This window comes from Hyperolius riggenbachi, chromosome 10, assembly GCF_040937935.1.
Source record: "Hyperolius riggenbachi isolate aHypRig1 chromosome 10, aHypRig1.pri, whole genome shotgun sequence".
In the NCBI taxonomy this organism is placed as follows: domain Eukaryota; kingdom Metazoa; phylum Chordata; class Amphibia; order Anura; family Hyperoliidae; genus Hyperolius; species Hyperolius riggenbachi.
In genome coordinates, this window is record NC_090655.1 from 25,049,391 (window position 1) to 25,070,592 (window position 21,202).

Here is a 21,202-nt window from a genome sequence, read left to right on the forward strand (position 1 = left end):
TAAAACGAGCGTTAGGGCTCAGCCGCGACCCCCCTCACCACAACCTTACCCACGCCGCAAGCTGTGCACCCGCCTCGAGCATGCACGGCTGCGCTCACCCTGCACCCGTCCTCCCCCAGCGTCCGCCCCCCCTGCCACATGTGCAGTAGCACAAACGCACGGACACAGGGACAGGAGAGGACACAGGGACACGGACAGGAGAGGATGCAGGGACACAGGGACAGGAGAGGACGCACGGACACAGGGACAGGAGAGGACGCAGGGACAGGAGAGGACACAGGGACAGGAGAGGACGCAGGGATTTTAATATAAGAGATTGTAACGGTGAATGTGATTGGTTATAAGAAAGTTCACGATTGTTCTGCCTGCAGGCATTAACGACTTCAGCTATTTGCACACCAACTGCTTCGAGATCTCCATCTACCTGGACTGTGACAAGTACCCGCATGAGAATGAGCTGGCGGAACAGTGGGAGAATAACCGAGAGTCTCTGATTGTCTTCATGGAGCAGGTGAGCGGCAGACATGTAGCGGGGATGTGCGGCGCATGTACATCGCCTTCCAAATTATTATGCAAATTATATTTTTCACAAGTTTTCCAAAGTACCATATTTTTCAGACTATAAGACACTCCTAACCTTAAAGGGAAGGTTCAGGGACGCCTTGAAAAAAATAAAAATCCATATCCACTTACCTGGGGCTTCCTCCAGCCCGTGGCAGGCAGGAGGTGCCCTCGCCGCCGCTCCAGAGGCTCCCGGTCGTCTTCGGTGGCCGGCCCGACCTGGCCAGGCCGGCTGCCAGGTCGGGCTCTTCTGCGCTCCAAGGCCCGGCTCTTCTGCGTCCCACGCCGGCGCGCTGACGTCATCGGACGTCCTCCGGGCTGTACTGCGCAGGCGCAGTAGTTCTGCGTCTGCGCAGTACAGCCCGGTGGACGTCTGATAACGTCAGCGCGCCCGCGTGGGACGCAGAAGAGCCGGGCCTTGGAGCGCAAAAGAGCCCGACCTGGCAGCCGGCCTGGCCAGGTCGGGTCGGCCACCGAAGACGACCGGGAGCCTCTGGAGCGGCGGCGAGGGCACCTCCTGCCTGCCACGGGCTGGAGGAAGCCCCAGGTAAGTGGATATGGATTTTTATTTTTTTCAAAGCGTCCCTGAACCTTCACTTTAAGACCACCTAGGTTTAGAGGACAAAAACCTAAGGGGAAAAAAACAATATACTAAACCTGGTGCAGCCATGGTGAAGGGGCATCTTGTGGATTATGCCCCCTTGTACCTCTTGTCTCCCTGTGTCCTCCTCTCTGCCCCTATTCCCTTTTGTGTCCCCTTGTGCCCTTCTATGTCCCCCTTGTGTTCTCATGTGCCCCCCCTATGTCCACCTCTATCCTCTTTGTGTCCTCCTCTATTCCCCTTTGTGTCCCCCTTGTGTCCTCCTCTATGCCCCTTTGTGTCGCCCTTGTGTCCTCCTCTATGCCCCTGTGTGTCCCCCCTTGTGTCCTCCTCTACGCCCCTGTGTCTCCCCCCTTGTGTCCTCCTCTATGCCCCTGTGTGTCCCCCCTTGTGTCCTCCTCTATGCCCCTGTGTGTCCCCCCTTGAGTCCTCCTCTACGCCCCTGTGTCTCCCCCCTTGTGTCCTCCTCTATGCCCCTGTGTGTCCCCCCTTGTGTCCTCCTCTACGCCCCTGTGTCTCCCCCCTTGTGTCCTCCTCTATGCCCCTGTGTGTCCCCCCTTGTGTCCTCCTCTACGCCCCTGTGTCTCCCCCCTTGTGTCCTCCTCTATGCCCCTGTGTGTCCCCCCTTGTGTCCTCCTCTACGCCCCTGTGTGTCCCCCCTTGTGTCCTCCTCTACGCCCCTGTGTGTCCCCCCTTGTGTCCTCCTCTACGCCCCTGTGTCTCCCCCCTTGTGTCCTCCTCTATGCCCATGTGTGTCCCCCCTTGTGTCCTCCTCTATGCCCCTGTGTGTCCCCCCTTGTGTCCTCCTCTACGCCCCTGTGTCTCCCCCCTTGTAGCCTCCTCTATGCCCCTGTGTGTCCCCCCTTGTGTCCTCCTCTATGCCCCTTTGTGTCCTCCTCTGCATGGGCACAGTACAGGTAGTCCCCGACATTGCTGTGGGTCGGAGGTGCATATTGGCAGGCGTTCACAAGTCACGGACTCCCTGCATTTGGACTATAAGACGCAGTGACTTTTTTCCCCACTTTTGGGGAAGAAAAAGTGAGTCTTATAGTGTACAAAATACAGTAGTTTATGCAAGTGACAGTCTTTGATTTTTGAATCATCTACCACTAGGCCTGGTGCACACCAAAAACCGCTAGCAGATCCGCAAAACGCTAGCGGATTTTGGAACGCTTTGTCTTATTATTTAGCACCGTTTTGCTAGCATTTTGCGGTAGCGTTTTGTAGGCTTTTTTTGTAGCGTTTTGCGTTTTTCCTATACTTAACATTGGAGGCAGAAACGCCTCCGCAATCCAAAATCTGCAGCAGCCCGGGAGTATGCGTTTCTGCAAAACGCCTCCCGCTCTGGTGTGCACCAGCCCATTGAAATACATTACCCAAGCGGATCCGCAGACGCAAGTGGATCGCAAAACGCAGCCGAACCGCTCTGGTGTGCACTAGGCCTTAGAGTTTAATTGGAATGTTACTGAACACATTTCCTAATGATAAGGGTATGTGTTTCAAAAACAAAAAAATGTAATGCTCTGTTCCAAATTATTACGCACAACAGAGTTTCTAAACATTTTATAGTTTGTAAAGAATTGAAAATGGTCATTAGTTGAATTGCAGCATTAGGAGGTCATATTTACTGAAATTAAAAGCTATTTCAATCAAAAACGCCTTAACAGGTCATGTTACATATGGTCATTTGACTACTTATTTGATAGTAGCTTTACAATTTTTGCATTGATTGACCGTGTGAATTTTTGGTCAGTTTCTGCTAGAATTTCTTTGCAGGATGTCAGAATCGCCTCCCAGAGCTGCTGTTTGGATGTAAACTGCCTCCCACCCTCAGGCCTAATTCACATTAGAAATTGCCAGCGCAGTTGCAAGCACTAAGTGCTTTTATAAGTTATTTTCTCTGCACTTTCAGAGCAATTTGCGCTTTGTTAAAGAAAACCTGTACTGAAAAAAAGTTCCCCTGGGGGGTACTCACCTCAGTAGGGGGAAGTCTCTGGACCCTATCGAGGCTTCCCCTGTCCTCTTGTGTCCCACGGCGGTCTCGCTGCAGCCCCCGGAATGTACAGGCGACAAATCCGACAGCCTGTGCAATATTTACCTTTTCTGGCTCCAGCGGAGGCGCTGCTGCGGCTCTTCTGATAGAGATAGGCGGAAATAGCCGATCTCCGTTGGGTCCGCTCTACTGCGCAGTAATGGCCCGATGGAGATCGGCTATTTTCGCCTATCTTCGTGGGAAGAGCGGATACTGCGCCTGCGCTGGAGCCAAAAGGTAAATATTTACATCGCCGCCGCTCCTGGATGATTTTCGCCGCCGTGGGACCGAGGAGGACGGGGGAAGCCTCAATAAGATCCGGAGGCTTCCCCCACCCGAGGTGAGTACCCCCCAGGGGAGGTTTTTTCATTACAGATTTAAGTGCTTTTCTAAGCGCTTTTGTTTGGCAATTTTTTTTCTTCCTGACGACAATCAGGAAGTGAACTATTTGACATGGAACTGAATAATTACAATGTATTTATTTTTTAAAGTGCTCACCAAATCACTTTTCAATGCGCTTTGCAATTTCCCTATACTTTGCATTGAAGAGCAAATGCTCCGGAAATGGTGCAGGAGCCGCGTTAGCGATTGCAAAGAATGCTCATCGCTCATATGAGAACACTCACATGGAGAAACATCGCTCAAGTGCTTTTAAAAATCACCAGCACTTTTAAAAAATGAAAAACGCTCACAGGACCTGATTCACTAAAGTGTGATAACTCATATCACGGCCGCGCATGTTTTCGCGCGCAATCGCAAATTTTTGCCCTGATCGCGCAAGGAAATTCGTGATTGCACAAAAAAACGCTAGTGCGGCCGTGATATGAGTTATCACGGTTTAGTGAATCAAGCCCGTTATCAAAGTTAACACGCCTTATCAGAGTAGCATAGCAAGCGTTATAAACGTATGCCTGCTAATTGGCAATGGCACTTGTCCTGCCCTGAGCCAGCGCTCACTGTGCTACTCTGATAAGGCGCGTTAACTTTGATAACGTGTGATAACTTTGATAAGGTGTGATATTTGTCTTATCAGTTTAGTGAATCAAGCCCAATAAATGAAAGTTTGCGCTCGATCACGTGCGCGTTTCATGTGAAAAGTGCACGGGATCGCGCGATAACCTTTGTTTATCACGTGAACTAATGCTGTTTGCGTGTAAACTTTTATCACGCTTTAGTGAATCAAGCCCGTAGTGTGAACAAGCCCTCATAGATCTTTTGCTTGAGGTTGATCCAAAGGTTCTTAGTAGGATTGAGGTCAATGGAGGGTGGGGCTACATCATGAGTTTCCCTCCTTTTATGCCATGAGCAGCCAATGATGCAACCCTTGCAGCATGAGATGGTACATTGTCATGCATGAAGATTTTATCAAGGAAATACGGTTCTTCTTTTTGTACCATGGAAGAAAGTGGTTAATCAGAAACTCCACATATTTTTTAGTGGTAATTTTCACACCTTCAGGGACCCTAAAGGGGCCGAAGAGCTCTCTTCCCATGATTCCAGCCCAAAACATGACTCCGCCACCTCCTTGCTGATATTGCAGCCCTGTTGGGATGTGGTGGCTGTTAATAAACCGCCCACCACTCCATTCTGGACCATTAAGAGTTACACGGCACTTATCAGAACACAAGACTGTTTGAACATTAGTTTTCTTGTAGTTCTGGGCTCACTGCAGCTGTTTCTGCTTGTGTGCTTCGGTTAGGGGTGGTTGAATAGAAGGTTTTTGCATTGAAATTATCTTGAGAATTCAGAGAATTCTGCACTTGGATGTTCCTGGGACTTTGGAGGCACCAGCAGATTCAAATATGTGTTTGCTGTTTTGTAATGGCATTTTAGCAGCTGCTCTCTTAATCTGATGTATTTGTTTGGCAAAGCACTTCCTCATTTTCCTTTCATCTGCACAAACCCGTGTATACTCTGAGTCAGCCTCAAATCTTTTAACAGTATGATGATCATGCTTACATTTTCATGAAATATAAAAGTTTTCATCGGACCAACTGATTTTGGCGCTCGGCTTTAAGAGCCGCGTGCCGAAACTGGGTGCCCCATAGCAGCAATGCTTTGCTGCGCGGGGTGTGTAGCGGTAATTAGGGGCTCTGGTGGCTGCCAGACCCCGAATTACATCTCCCTCCGAGTTGCGACATCTCGGAGGGGGAATAGTATTTAACGCCGCCTCAGAGTTTAGCGGCAGCAGTGAGAACCGTCATTCGGCTCTAACTGAATTATATGCACCCAGGTTTTCATACCTTGTCCAAGGCATAAAACTATTTCACATTTTTCAGCAACAGAGACATCATTTTTCTTTCTTTTATTGCTGGAAAATGGTGGTCTGCTTAATAATGTGGAACACCCTTTTTTTAGTAGTTTTTCCTTTAATCGAGCTCACCTGGCAAACTAGTTATAAGAGGTGTCCGAGATTGGTTTCAGCGATCAAAAGATCTCTGAGACACACTACCTTCCATGAGTTTAATTGAAAAACAAAATATTAATCTTTATGACACTTAAATACAATTTGCATAATAATAAGGAACGCAGTGTAATGACCGCTCTGAAACCAGCCCCTCGGAAGGATGGGGGGGGGGGGGGGGGGGTGAGGGGGGGGGCGCACCCTACAAATGTTTTACATGTGAAGTGAAGAATGCCTGTAAGAATGGAGTCTCGCAATAGGTCAGCCTATAAATATCCCCCAAATAACGGTTAGGCCTAGTGCACATTGTAAATTGCCAGCGCAAGCGCTGAGCGATTTTGGTATCGATTTTGTAAGAGCGATTCTTGCTTAGAAAAGCGTTTTTCTAAGCGCTTTTGTGTAGCGATATTTTGTTCACCTCCTGACGTCAAGGAGAAAGTGAACTCTTTGACCCGCAAATGAATAAATACAGTGTATTTATTCATGAAAGCGCTCAGCAAATCACTTTTCAGGCCTCTAGCACACTACATGCGATTCCGATTTTTTTATACGTCCGATTTTGGATTCCGATGAAAAATCTTAGCAGCGTGCAGTACATTTTTTAATCAGAATACAAAATCGGATCAGATAAAAAATCGGAATCGCATGTGGTGTACACGAGGCCTCAAAATGTGTCCCAAATAGCTTTTTCAAGCGTTTAGAGATTTTTCTATTACATTTCAAACGCTCAGGAAATGGTGCAGGAGCTGCGTTTGTGATTAAATAGAAAGCTCATCGCTTATGTGAGAATACTCACATAAGCGAACATTGCACAAGCGCTTTTAAGGAATTTTTTTAATCGCTAGCATTGAAAAATAATCAAAATCGCTTATAATGTGAACAAGCCCTAAGGCAGCTTGTCTACCTAAAAGATGTAACTCTTTAGATTGTAAGCACTGGCGTAACAATGGGGCCTGCAGCCCCTGCCCCCGCGGTGGGGCCGGCCCCCCCTGGGGCCCACTTGGGGCTGTTTTGGGGGGATGGAGGGGTCGCAGCATGGGTCCCCCCTCCCTCACCTCGGGTTCTCCCCTCTTTGTGTATGCAGGCGGCAGACAGAGGCAGATACATACCTTCCGTGCGCTCCAGCGTGGAAGTTCCTCTCTCTAGCCTCTGACGTGACTTCCTGTTTATACAGGAAGTCGCGTCAGACACTAGAGGGAGAAACGTCCACGCTGGAGCGCACGGGAGGTATGTATCTGCCCGCCGCCTGCATACACAAACTATTCAACGCTGGAGGGGAGAGCCCGAGGTGAGGGGGGGGGACCGTCCCCCCTCCCCGCTGAAGTGCAGCCTGGCTTTCCCCTCTTGCTGCGACCCCTCCAGCCCCCCAAAACGGCCTGAGCCTTTGGCAGGGTCTCCCCCCCCCTCCCCCCCCCCCCCCCCCTCTTAGTGTTTCCTACTTGATCTTGCAACCCCAGCTATTACACGCTACCAATGGACTAACTCACACATAATTTGCTGTGTCTCTGTAAAGTCACATGATCATGCATCTTATACCCTGTTTACATGGATAACCTTCTGCTATGTTGTATAACCGTGTGCTACCTCTCTCTGTCTGTCACCCCTTGTTTACAATGTATGTATCGCTATGTATTGTCTCCAGCGCTGCGTAATATGTTGGCGCTTTATAAATACAGTACAATAAATAATAATAACCAGGCAGCAGAATGTCCCCTCAGATAAGAACTGATATCTGTATAGAGAACACCAAGGATGCTATGGAGCAGCACCCCACCAGTATGAGGCGCCCATGGCACATGCCCATGCCTGCACCCCTGTGGATGCGCCTTTGTTTACTTGCGTTTTCGCATGCGATTTTTGCACTGTGATTGCAAGTGTGATCCCTGCTTTAGACTTGATTTCCTGTATTCTTTTCCCCCTTCTCTTCCCCAGGTCCATCGGGGGATTAAGGGCATTGTGAAAGATGCGTACGGACGAGGGATTGGAAATGCTGTGATATCCGTGGAAGGCATCAATCATGACATACGTACAGGTTGGTGACATTGTTAAAGGGGCCTACTAATGATACAAATGATACAATCTTGATTGTATAATCTTACCAAATCTACATAGTCAATGTTTTGGGATGCAGAAGTCCCTTCTTCAGGTCACACAGTTACATGTAAATACATCTAAATCAGTCTAGATGTGGCACCTTTGCCAATCCACTCACCGACAAGCAATGTGGTCCATCTGGTGGCCTCAGCACACTGGTCATATTGCGAAGAAATTGTGAGATTGTACAATCAAGATCTTACTGTCAGTGCACACCTTTACTCGTATTTAAAAAAAAGTCTCTGTTCATGCTGAAATCTATTGGAAATCTGTGTACACTACACTGGAAGCAATAGATCCCTCACTCATCAGATATGATCAGAGAGGGATCTGCTGGTCGAATCTGATGGCCGGCTGCCTGTGTATGGGCACCTTCAGAGATAATCTGTAATTGTGTACAAATGATTTCCCAACATTGGCGTAATCACAAGGGCCTCGATTCATAAAAAAAATCTTGTCTGGAAAATATCGCACTCTGTATTTTCCCGGTCTGTGTGCTAATTCATAAAGATTTCCCCAGCTGCCCTTGGAGGTCGGTAAATTACCACAGCCCATTGAGCGGTAGAGTAGAGCAGTGTGGCGATATTGCTCTTTTGCCCTGCACAAATGACTCACACAGACTTTAACGGTCTGCACAGATGACTCGCACAGACAACTCACAGACTTTCCCTGCCTGCACAGATGACTCGCACAGATGACTCGCACAGACAACTCACAGACTTTCCCTGCCTGCACAGATGACTCGCACGGACAACTCACAGACTTTCCCTGCCTGCACAGATGACTCGCACAGACGACTCACAGACTTTCCCTGCCTGCACAGATGACTCGCACAGACGACTCAGACTTTCCCTGCCTGCACAGATTACTCGCACAGACGACTCACAGACTTTCCCTGCCTGCACAGATGACTCGCACAGAGGACTCACAGACTTTCCCTGCCTGCACAGATGACTCGCACAGACGACTCACAGACTTTTCCTGTCTGCACAGATGACTCGCACAGACGACTCACAGACTTTCCCTGCCTGCACAGATGACTCGCACGGACAACTCACAGACTTTCCCTGCCTGCACAGATGACTCGCACAGATGACTCGCACAGACGACTCACAGACTTTCCCTGCCTGCACAGATGACTCGCACAGACGACTCACAGACTTTCCCTGCCTGCACAGATGACTCGCACAGACGACTCACAGACTTTCCCTACCTGCACAGATGACTCACAAAGACTTTCCCTGCACAGATGACTCACAAAGACTTTCCCTGCACAGATGACTCACAAAGACTTTCCCTGCACAGATGACTCACACAGACTTCAGCTCCCTGCACCTTGCATTGTTAACGCCTTACCAGAGGTGTCGGTAACTATTGTCAGGCTTACCGCTTGTTGAAGGCTTTATGAATTGATATTTGCTGACAATTTACTTACATGTGTTGGAGGTAACTACAGCCAAGTCGGTAATTTATCTCCCTGGTCGGTAATGTCAGCTTTTCATGCGGTAACAGCCTTTATGAATTGACACATTGCTAAGTGGTCGGGAAAGTCTGCTGTTTTCAGCATTACCGCATGCGGTAATGCTTTATGAATCGAGGCCAAGGTGACCATTAACAGGGATAAGAGCACTGATGAGTGTGCAGGTAAGTACTCCACAAACCACATAACGTAGAAACAATCTTTCACACGTTGGTCCTGCACAACAACCCATTCAATTAATAAAAGCCTTGAAGCACTAGGGAGCGACCCCTGAGGAAGGCAAAAGACGAAACCGTTTGGACCTGACTAGAGAGTGGGCATCTCAAGGTTTTTACCATTTTTTTTTTACCATTTTTATAATTAGCACTTTTAGTGCTTCAAGACTTCTTATAACTGAATGTTTTGCAGGACCCATGATGGGAGGGTTTCTACTTTTATTTGTGTTGTTGCAATAAAGGTTTGTGGAGTACTTACCTGCATACTCACCAGTGATTTTATCCCTGGTGACGGTCACCTTCCCTTTAATTTATGTCAGAACACCTTCTCGGGCTAAGAAAAATATTTTCCGGGGAGATATTCACCTTCACATGCCAATTCTAGAGAAGTTTTTGTCATTTGCTGATGACGTATTCTGACCCTGAGTCAGTTTCTTTGGCAACAGCAATTTATTTGATTTTGTAGCGACATATTGTAATGTGGTATTTATATTTCAGTTTAACTGAAACATGCAGTCTATTTAATGGCTATAAAGCTCTATTCCAAGTATTAAAGAGAATCTGTACTCTAAATTTTTTACAGCAAAAAAGCATACCATTATATTCATTATGTTTTCCTGGGCCCCTCTGTGCTGTTTCTGCCACTCTCTGCTGCAATCCTGGCTTGTAATTGCCATTTTTAGGCAGTGTTTACAAACAAACTAACCAGCTTGTGATAGGCTCACATAAGCAGAGTGTGTGAGTCATACAGAGCCTGCAGGGGGCCTGGAGGGGGTGTGTATAGCTTCTGCCAATGACAAGCAGTGCAGCACATTCCACACATTCCAGCCTCTGCCGACAGAGCCGACAGAAGAGAGAAGATTAGATCATATAACAGAGATAACACAGCCACTGTGCAAGTAGGGAAGGCTGCAGTAAGCCAGAGCACATTAGAACAGGCAAAGGAACTTATAGGATAGAAGAACTAAGGCTGAACATTTTGTTACAGAGTCTCTTTAAGGGGAACCTTAGAGTAACTCCTATTGCTAGCCTATTGCCATCTGCTACTGTGCTTAAAAGATAATCACAAAATGCCTTAGTTCAGTTCAAGGGTTAAAGAAAAACTTACATGAGAGACATAGGGAGGCTGCCATATTTATTTCCTTTTAAACAATACCAGTTGACTGGCTGTCCTGCTGATCTTTCATGCATCAGTAGTGTCTGAATCACACACCTGAAACATGCATGCGGCAAATGCAGTCAAACATCTTATCTGCTGCATGCTTGTTCAGGGTCTATGGCTAAACGTATTAGAGGCAGAGGATCAGCAGGACAGTCAGGCAATGTGCAAGGTTTGAAAGTAAATACATATGGCAGTCTCCATATCCCTCTCACTTCAGGTGTCCTTTAAGCCCAGGTCACATGAATTCTGGGCTGATCACTTTGAAGAGGCAGGCTCTGATTTATCTCACAGGAGCCTATAGGCACCCTCGACTTTTCCCTCCATGAACCTACAAACACCGCCAAACCGCACTGCAAGTGTGCTGGCTGGCCCAGCTGTCACTTCTCCCTTATTCCCTTGCCCATCATAGGTAGCGACAGGTGCCCCCAAGTATTAGGTAGCCAGAGCTATCCTTAGTAGCTAGATGTGCCCCCAACTGAAGGTAGATCTGGTCAGGGGAATGTGGATACTACAAGCGTAAGTAGCCGCATATTTAAACTCCATTAGGGGCTCTGCATGGGTAAGGCAGGAACAGTGGCGGCTCCAGGAATTTTTTTGGGGGGGTGCTATGCAGAGGTGCTGTACAATTTTGCAGGGGGACTAAGAAAATGGGAGTGCGTGACCAAAAAGAGGGTGTGGTCAACAAAATAGGGCGTGGTGAAGTATATTCCAGTGCTATATAAATACATAATGATATGGTCGGATTAGATTGTGAGCTCTTCCGAGAACCTGACTATGTACTCTGTAAAGTGCTTGATAAGATGTTACTGCTATAGAAATAGTATTGACATTACACTGACAGGATTAGAGGCAGGCAGGCAGGGGCCCAGCTCAGTCCCCAGCCCAGACCCTGGGATCCAAACCCCCCCGCCTTGCTGGTAGAGTTGTTGGCTACATATGTATATATCAGTAGTAGTGGCTGGAGATGTTTTCAGACCCCATTGTTGCCCTTACATTGTAGGTTCTTAGAGCTTGTTCTGTACTGACACATTGAGCAGCAGTGAGCGGATCAGTGAGTGAATAATGGCGCACAGCGCCTATGCATAAAAATGGCGCCGCATTAAAAAGATACGCTTTTGGCACACAGGGAAAAAAGAAGAAAAACGGCACACAGTAACGTCATTTATCAATAGTGCCGTTCATATGCCAAACAGCAGACGTTATTGAGCACAGTAACGTTATTTATCAATAGCGCCCTACATAAGCCAAACTGCAGACGTTATTTAACTGCAAAACAGTGAATGGATTTAATGTAACACTGTCAAGGTTAGGGTTAGGCGCCACCAGGGGAGATTTAGGGTTAGGCACCACCAGGGGGTGCTTAGGGTTAGGCATCTCCAGGGGAGTGGTTAGGGTTAGGCACCACCAGGGGAGTGGTTAGGGTTAGGCACCACCAGGGGGGTGGTTAGGGTTAGGCACCACCAGGGGGGTGGTTAGGTTTAGGCACCACCAGGGGGGTGGTTAGGTTTAGGCACCACCAGGGGGGTGGTTAGGGTTAGGCACCACCAGGGGGGTGGTTAGGTTTAGGCACCACCAGGGGGGTGGCTAGGTTTAGGCACCACCAGGGGGGTGGTTAAGGTTAGGCACCACCAGGGGGGTGGTTAGGGGTTAGGGATAGGTACAGAGAGGGTTCTGTGTGTTAACGCTAAATAATGATAAGCGACAAACGAATTAGCGGAAACACCGTGCGCCATTATTGGCAGGCGCCATTTTCAGATGGATCCGCAGTGAGGTTGGAGGTAGTCCTATTTATTGTACAGCGCTGCGTAATATGTTGGCGCTATATAAATCTAATAAATAATAATAATAATAAATAATAATAGTCACAGCTGTTTTCCACCCGGCCCAGAGTTCAGATTTCAAGTTGTGTTGACATACGAGCTTCCCCTGAGAACTTCTTGCACATAATTGAATTTGCCTGTGGAAAAAGTTTAATCCTTTGTCTATGACAGTAGCTCTTCCACTTTCATTCAATGCTGCTCCTTCTGTGAAAGAGCGGTCATTGATCACATGAGGCTGGAGACCAATCCATGTCAGATATGGCAGCTGCATTCTCTTCTGTTGGTGCCAAGGCCAGATTTCTACTTTTCCCGCCCCTAGGCCAACTTTCGTTTGGCTCCCCTTCCTTATGCAGCATTGCTATCCCCTTCAATATGCAGCTTCCTCTTCCACAAGTAATATCCTTGTACAGCAGCCACTCTACCTCACTTGGGTAGAAGCACCTTATCCATGCCTTGCTCCCTGTGTGTAGCCTCTCCTTTTCGTTCACCATCTCCTTTTCCAAATGTTGCAACTCCTCTTCTATGTTTAGCCACACCCTTAATCAGCAGCTGCCCAAGGCCCAGGCCTTTTTAGCCGTTTCAGAAATCCAGTCCTGGTTGGTGCACATCTCTCTCACTGTACAGAAGTAGACACGGTGTGAAGGCCAAATGAACGTGTCCCTCAAATATGCTCACCATGCCTATTGCTTCACAATGGAAGTGACAAGAAGAAAAAGATGTGGTCACCATATGGAATGCTTGGTGGCATCCTGAAAGCAATAATAGAATGGTAGCTGGCATTGGTGCTGCTGCCAGAGGGAAGGTTAGCACACTTCAAGGTTTGAGACGATCAAATGCATCCACCCCCCACTCTCACTCATTACAGTGGTATGAACCTCAGCATTTCCTCTTTGTTCCAAACGATTATTTACAGCATAAAATCTACTACCACAAAACAATTGTAGCAGTTAAACACAGCACTTGAGGCCCCATTCAGACTTACAAAACGCAAAACGCCGGTGATTTTTGCCGGCATTTTGCAGGAGTGATTTTTCAGCGATTTCACGCATAAACATCACTGAACACTGCGGCGATTTTACCACGATCGCATCTAGTGCTTCTATAGCACTAAAAACGATCACTGGGAAATTGCCTGAAAATGGTGCAGGCGACACAATTGCATTTGGCGTTTTTGGGTGATTTGCGGCTATTAGCACAAATCGCCCAAGTAAGAACAGGCCCATAGGGTTTCATTATGCTAGCGCTTTTAAAAAGCGTTAGCGTTTGAGCATTTTGGCGAAATCGCGGCAAAACGCTCTAGTGTGAATACAGCCTCATTCTTCAGTGGAAAGCTCCTTGCTTCAGTGGAAAGCGTCTGGCCACATCTGATGAGGTGATAACATTATCTTTTGTTTACATTCCTTTTTCAAATATATTCAGTAAACATTAAAAATTGAGTTGTACTGAGCTGAGAAACAGAAAGAGCTGAGAAGTAATTACTAGATAGATTTTAATACATAAATACATCAGATATGCAATAAAATGCCATGGCAGCTTTAACCACTTGCCGACCAGGGGATTTTACACTGATCGGTGCTGCGTGGGCTCTACAGCCCGCAGCACCGATCAGGAGTGCAGCAGGGCGATCAGACTACCCCCCTTTTTTCCCCACTAGGGGGATGTCCTGCTGGGGGGGGTCTGATCGCCGCCGGCTGCAGTTGCTTAGCGGGGGGGGGCTCTTCAAAGCCCCCCTCCGCAGCGCTTTCCGCCCTCTCGCCAGCTCCCTCCCTCTCCCTTCCCCTGTGTGCTGCGCAGGACGGATTTCCGTCCTGCGCATTGAAGGATAGGCTTCAGCCTATCATATGCCGGCGATCCCCGGCCAATCAGAGGCCGAGGATCGCCGATCTGCCTTACGGCGCTGCTGCGCAGCAGCGCCGTATGATGTAAACAGCGGGGATTTCTTCCCCGCCTGTTTACATTTTGCCGGCGAGCCGCGATCGGCAGCTCTCCGGCTGTTCACGGAGACACCCTCCGTGAACCATGGTAACCCGCAGACGACCAGTTTACGCCAATCGGCGTTAGCTGGTCGTCAAGAGGTTAAGAGCAGATAAACTGTACTTTGGGAACTCGTAATTTGTAAACAGACAATATTGCGCATAAAAGCAAATATGTTTACTGTATGGGTAATAAGCAGGAAAGCACATTTTTATTGAATGTTATGTCAGAGTTTTATCCCACTTTAAATGGCCAAGCATCATGGTGAGCATGGTGGCCGACCAGGAAGCTTTGCAGTTATCCAGCCTTGTAGAGGTGGCAAGGGACTCGGAAATAGACAAGTCAACGTCTCGGCTACAAACCTTCATAATAGTCATCGTTTTTTTTTTTGTTGCAGTTCAGAATGGCTTTATGCAAAAAAGCTTAGGAAAGATGGTCTAACTCGTTCTCAAATGCTACCGTTGCTAATTTGTTCTTCAATAAAGGACCACTAAGCAAAAAATTATAAAGTTTTAAAATACATATAAATATATACAAATAAGAAGTACATTTGTTCCCTGAGTAAAATGAGCCATAAATTACTTCTCTCCTATGCTGCTGTCACTTACAGCAGGTAGTAGAAATCTGACAGAACCCACAGGTTTTGGACTAGTCCAATATCCTCATGGGGGATTCTCAGCATGGCCTTTATTCTTTATAAAGACAGTCCCTGAAAAGTGCTGGCCTGGCTTCCCTGCACACTGTACACTTTTTTTACAGTTGGATGGAGCAACTGCCATTCACTAAGTGCTTTTGGCAATAAAGAAAACCCTGACAACCCCCCATGAGGCGATGGGCTAGTCCAAAACCAGTACTGTCAGATTTCTAATATCAACTGTAAGTGACAGCAACCTAGGAGAGAATTAATTTTTGGCTCATTTTACTCTGGAAGAAACATTACTTCTTATTTGTATGCGTTTAAATGTATTTTAATTTTTTTTTTTTTTGCGAGAGTGGTCCTTTAAGCCAGGCAGGCACTGTCCTTTGTTGTCACTACAGCATTAGTCCATTCTGGTGACGTCTACGAACTGGGCAAAGGAAATGGGAGAATCTTTGAGCCAATGCCCATGTGTAGTGTTTGTGTAGCAGCCTGGGGGATTATGGGGATTTAGCAGGTAATAATGGCCCTTATTGGTTATGAGTCATGTAGATGATCTGTAGTGCTGGCACAGGTGTGAGAGGTCAGCTGGACGGCGTCCCAGGAATGTCACATGACCAGGCTTAATCGCTGCTCCTTTTGCCGCTACTCTCTTTTCATTTCCAGTTAGCCGGGATTTCCACTTTGCCTGTTGGAGGCAGATAGGCTTGCATTTAATCTTATAATAGCAGCTAGGCGAAGGCTCGTTGTTTTGCAGGTTATTGCTTTTCATACCTTTCTCAGATGTTTATAGAGTTTATTTCCTGCGTGGAGGTGGTTAGGTAGCTCACATTAAAGTCACATTAAGAAGGTCTTTTCTGCCGGCTTCTCTGGAAATCTCACATTAGAGACGGAATAGACCGTAAGTACTTTAACGTAAACGTAAGATTAGATTCCTGGAGTATAATATGGCTTCTTATATGAAATCTCGGTTTATAGAAAGGTCAATGCAGAGTGCACTGTAGTCTTTGATTTGTATTTTTGCCCCTGAGCAGAAAATTCTAACTAATTATGAGTTTATTTCTCAAACATTGGCGGTGTATGAGTGTAATAGTGTATGTCATCCGAACTTAGGAACCATCCAGGGGTGTATCTAGAAACCACTGCTTTCTGCACAGGTAAACTGAGAACCAATGTTATTCAATTGGCTAGTGCACACTTGAATGTGCTTTCCCCATGCACATAAAAACAGCAGGCATTTTCTCTATCAATTGCATTAGCTTCTGTGATAAAACGTGCATGTTTTCACACGAACACACACATGGTGTTCAAAAAACACATACAGAAAACCGACAGACTAGTGTGCTCCCAGCCTCAGCTTATTACACTCACTCTGTCCATCTCTGATGGAGCAGAACTGGCTCTGCAGACTCCTCCAGCACCACTACAGTACACAGCACTTGGGGAGGGGTAGAGAGGCTGGGCGCTGTACACAGCAGCCTACTGCACACTGAATAGGGACTGTCTGCAAATCTTTGTCTACAAAACTTTGTATGATTCCTTATCAGTGGCTGAGCAGATGCAGTCATTAGAACAATTGTTCTGAGAGCACAACGTTTTTTTCTCCCTTAGTTGTCAGTCTCTCGGGACAGGGAAATAAACTTCTCCCTCCACGGGGCCTCCTGCGGCTTCTGGGCCACCCTAAATACTTAAACAAATATTTGGTAAGGCGTACAAGCTGGTCACAGATTGAAGGAGGATGGTCAGGGCTGGATTTACCATAAGGCACTGTAGGCACGTGCCTACAGGCGCCTGATGATAAAAAAGGCAGCCCACTTCCCTCCCCAAGTGGCTCTCTCCCCCTACACTATATACAGAGTCCTGAGTAGAGTAAATGAGAGGTTATTCACATGGCTCTCAGCATTTCACTGGGGCACCTCTAGCTACCTAATACTGAGGGTACCTCTGGCTACCTAATCTAATACTAAGGGGCAAAGCTGGATTAAGGCCACATGGGGCTCTGAGCAAAGTACCTGATTTCACCCCCCCCCCCCCCCCCCCTCGACCATCCTTAAAAAAATTGTATCTAAAATGTATGGATGCCTTATGTGTGTGTGGGGAGTTGTGCAGAGTCTTACCGCACCTCCCGTGCCCCGGGGTCACCCTCCGGTCTCCTCCAATTTGCCTCGTTCTGTCCCCCTGGTCGGCACAGTCGGTAAGTGACCTCCCACCTGGACATACTACGCGCCTCATGCGCAGTATGTCCACTAGGGCATCTTAAGACTGTGCTCCCTGGTGACTCCATAGGATGTGTGCCCACACGCACGGTCGCAAGGCACAGAATGTTGGAGAAAGCAGTGATGACAAGGTGCCATGGCCAGGAAACGGACAGTAAAAAAATTCAGAGTGGGCGGGCCTGGCGAACATGTGCCTATTTAAGGGGAAGCCAGGTCTGAATTACCATGCTGTTAATGGGACCCGAATCAAATGCTTGTGTTGCCTGGTTAGTAATCTGGCCTTGCTAAGGGGCCTGTAGCTATCTACACTGGGCAGGAGAAGTAGGGGTGAGGTGACAGCTGGGCCAGCCAGCACACTTGCGGTGCAGTTCGGCTGGGGTTTGTAGGTCCATGAAAGGCAAAGTATAAGGTCCCTATAGGCTCCTGTGATATAGATCCGGGCCTGGGAATGGGCTAAGATAGAGTATATGCTTATTGGAAAAAGTGAGTCTTGAGAAAGCGCTTAAAGAGAATCTTTACTTATCTCGGGAGGAAATAAATATGGCAGCCTCCATATCCCACTTGCTTCAGTTGTCCTTTAAGAGCTTGAACTGGATCCTCTGGTTAACATGATTTATTACTTGACAACTTCACTTGTTTATTATCACCCTCCTTATTTTCTGTTTCTCACAGTGACTAGTTGGAGATTGGCTCTCGTATTTTCAGCACAGGAATAGAGACGCTGTGTTTCCACCTTTGGGTAGCTTTGCTCAGGATGCAATCAGTATATAAATCTCACCCGTATAATTATTTACACTCATTTCCTTTTATTCCTTCCTGCTCTCTTCTAAGGATAAAAAAATGAAAGCCGTTAGCTGCAGTTTTTCCTTCCTTTGATGAATTTACTCAAAGACAGGTTTCCTCCATCAAAGAATCTTCGCCTCTGTCTGTGTACCATGTGACCGCGCCGCTTTCCTGTCTTGTGCTGTGAACTTAAAGGGGTGATGTCCCCAATTTCCAGCATGTGTGAGCGGTGGGGAGACCCTTTGTACTCTTCGCATCTGTTGGTCCGGTGGTCTCTGTGGAAATGGTGTGACTGGCAGCTGTGCTTGTCTTGCTGAGACGGTGGGGAGCAGGCAGATTCCAGTCTAATGATGGATTAAAGGTAGCCAGACATCAGGCGACTTGGCGCCTGATTGACAATCCGATTAGATTATTATAATCAGTGCCGCCAAAAGAGCATGCCTGATCGATGATGTGACCGATTATGGGCCAAAATTGTATCGATTGGACATGCTGCAAGATGTAGGGCTGGCTTGCCCGATCGGGTGCATGACAGTAATGGCGAGCGTTATCGGGACTAGCGACTATCGGAACAGAACCACCAGTGATGTCCCTTCTAGTGTAAAATGTTCCCCCAAGTGCCTGGTGCAGTGTGCGTTACCTGTCGGCATAGCTCCCAACTGTCCCTCTTTTGGAGCCCTGTCCCTCTGTCCCTCTTTCCTCCTCATTTGTCCCTCTTTCAGGACTTTGTCCCTCTTTCTATGTAAATATATATATATTTTACTAAAAATGCGTTTGACTCTAAACTTTATTCCCATCCTTTAAATTGATATATTACTAATTTTAAAATGTCAATATGAATGAAAATGCACCAGGATAGAAAAGACCAATGTGGTTTGAATTATAAAACAACTTATTTTTCTTATGAAAGCTTTATGGTATACATGACTAGGGGTGTAATGGGGGCGTGATCAGGGGTGTGGCAGGGGCGTAGCTTAAGTGTCCCTCTTTCTCATCTCAAAAACTTGGGAGGTATGCTGCCGGTATCAGTCTTCATACATGCTCCCCACATGGTTGCGAGTGTAACATGGGTGCGTCTGTGATGTCACATACGCCCATGCATAAGCCTCAACTACGTGGGGCGCATGTATGTGGATGGAGCCCAGAGCCAGTGACAGACATGGACAGGTAAAGTACACTGCCACATGCATGGGGGGGGGGGGAGGCATATTAAATTAGGGGGGCAGTGCCGGGGCCTTCGAGGCAGCGGATGCGGAGTCACAAGGCAGATTCCCGAGAGATTTTATGCTGAAATTGATTGGAAATCGGCTTGCGGTGTGTGGGCAGCTGACAGATCACTCTCGAATCAGATTCGATCAGAGAGACATCTGTCTCTTGGTCAACCTGCCCATCATCACTGTATGGGCAATTTAACATGCCTGTCCAGCAAAGATTTGATTACCGTATATACTCGCATATAAGCCGACCCGCGTATAAGCCGAGGTACCCACTTTTCCCTCAGAAACCACGGAAAAGTGATTGACTCACACATAAGTCACCTCCCCAGTATAGCCTAGTGCACGATCCTTACGCTCCTCTGCCAGTAACAAAACCAATTCTACCATCCATTCTGCTCAACTGACTCGCATATAAGCCAAGGGGGTAACTTTTCAGCACATTTTTTGTGCTGAAAATTTAGGTTTTTATTCGAGTATATACAGTAAGTGCATGCACCCTCCCTTTAGGTAATAGGTAGTATAGTAAAATTAAAAATACCTTTAAAAACACTTTATTTTGGTGGGCGATGCTGTGTGCAGTTCCTTCCTTTTTTTCTTGGAAAAGTAGGAGAGCTACCTTCTTAAAACAGAAGGTATTTGCGACTTTTTCAGCTTGGAGTGAGCTCTGAGATGTCCCACAATGCATTTTCCTTTGTTGTCCCTGTAAGCTAACCACACCTCTAGACAGATAAAGGGAGGGGGGACACCAAAAGCCCAATAGTGTGATATTGTGTAGATGATAATTAATAATGATTAATATAACAATTTAATACTCACAAACCAGGGTTACCATTAGGCAACCACTGTGAAGGCAGGTGGGGAGATTAACTTGACCCCACTCAGGATTAAAAGTCGCTCTCTGTAGATGGGAAGAAGTTGGGTACAACCCTCCACCAAGGGTGGACTTAGCAATATGTAGAAGCTTTCCAGAGGCGCCAATAGAATAAAAGTCACTTAAACGAGCTTAAAACCGATGGGGCAGTGGTGGGCCTATCCCATCCATGCAGACAAAGCAAACAAAGGAAGGACTGTGGCATCAACAGTCAAACAACAATTTATTTATACTCCACAGTAAAAATAGGCAACGCGTTTCACGGGCTCAATCCCGCTTCATCAGGCCAATCAGAAAGGACCATACAGCTCATCAGCATCAAAACCACACTGAGCGCCTCTGTGTGGTTTTGATGCTGATAGGCTGTATGCTCCTTTTACTGTGGAGTATAAATAAATTGTTGTTTGGCTGTTGATGCCACAGTCCTTCCTCTGTTTACTTTGTCCGCATGGATGGGATAGGTCCACCACTGCCCCATCGGTTTTAAGCTCGTTTAAGTGACTTTTATTCTATTGGCGCCTCTGGAAAGCTTCTACATATACCTCTAGATAGATATTAGGGAGATATTGCTTGCTTGTTAGTTGGGAACAGCCATTATTTCCCACAATGCAACAAGACTCTCAGAGAAGAAACTGTCAGGGCCACTGTGGGAGGGGTTTCACCTCAATATCAGCCATTCAGGTGTCCCTGATCAGTGGTGTAACTAAGGAGCTATGGGCCCCAGTGCGAATTTCACATTGGGCCCCCAAGCACTCTATACATAACGGCGCATCAAAACCTGCCAAGGACAACCACAGTGTCAGAGGCGCAAGAAGGGGGTGGGGAACAGTGTGTTAATGATTACTACTATTCAATGCATCTAGAGAAGTGATTATTACCAGCACAGGACCAACAGACACTTAATACTGTGGTTAAAGGAGGAAGGGCCCCTCTGACCCAGGGTACCGGAGTGGTCACAACCTCTGCACCCCCTATTGCTGTCCCTGATGCACTATTATAGAAAATAAATAAATAAAGATATCTTGAAGGAAAGGGGGTGTCAGCCAGTGTTTGGGATCAAGTTCAATTCTGGTTTAAAGTTCCTCTCAGGACAATGATGTCCTTTAATTTGTTTTCAAAACCTGGTTGTGTCTGG

The 21,202-nt window shown here is 47.1% G+C and overlaps 1 protein-coding gene across 1 annotated transcript in view; it reads left to right on the plus strand.

Moving 5' to 3' along the window:
- CPXM2 (carboxypeptidase X, M14 family member 2) overlaps positions 1-21,202 on the plus strand; it is a 177,757-nt gene that overhangs the window by 126,674 nt on the left and 29,881 nt on the right. The window contains exons 13-14 of the mRNA XM_068255048.1: positions 372-511; positions 7,531-7,630. Coding sequence (XP_068111149.1) covers positions 372-511; positions 7,531-7,630 — 240 coding nt within the window. The remainder of the gene's footprint in view (positions 1-371; positions 512-7,530; positions 7,631-21,202) is intronic.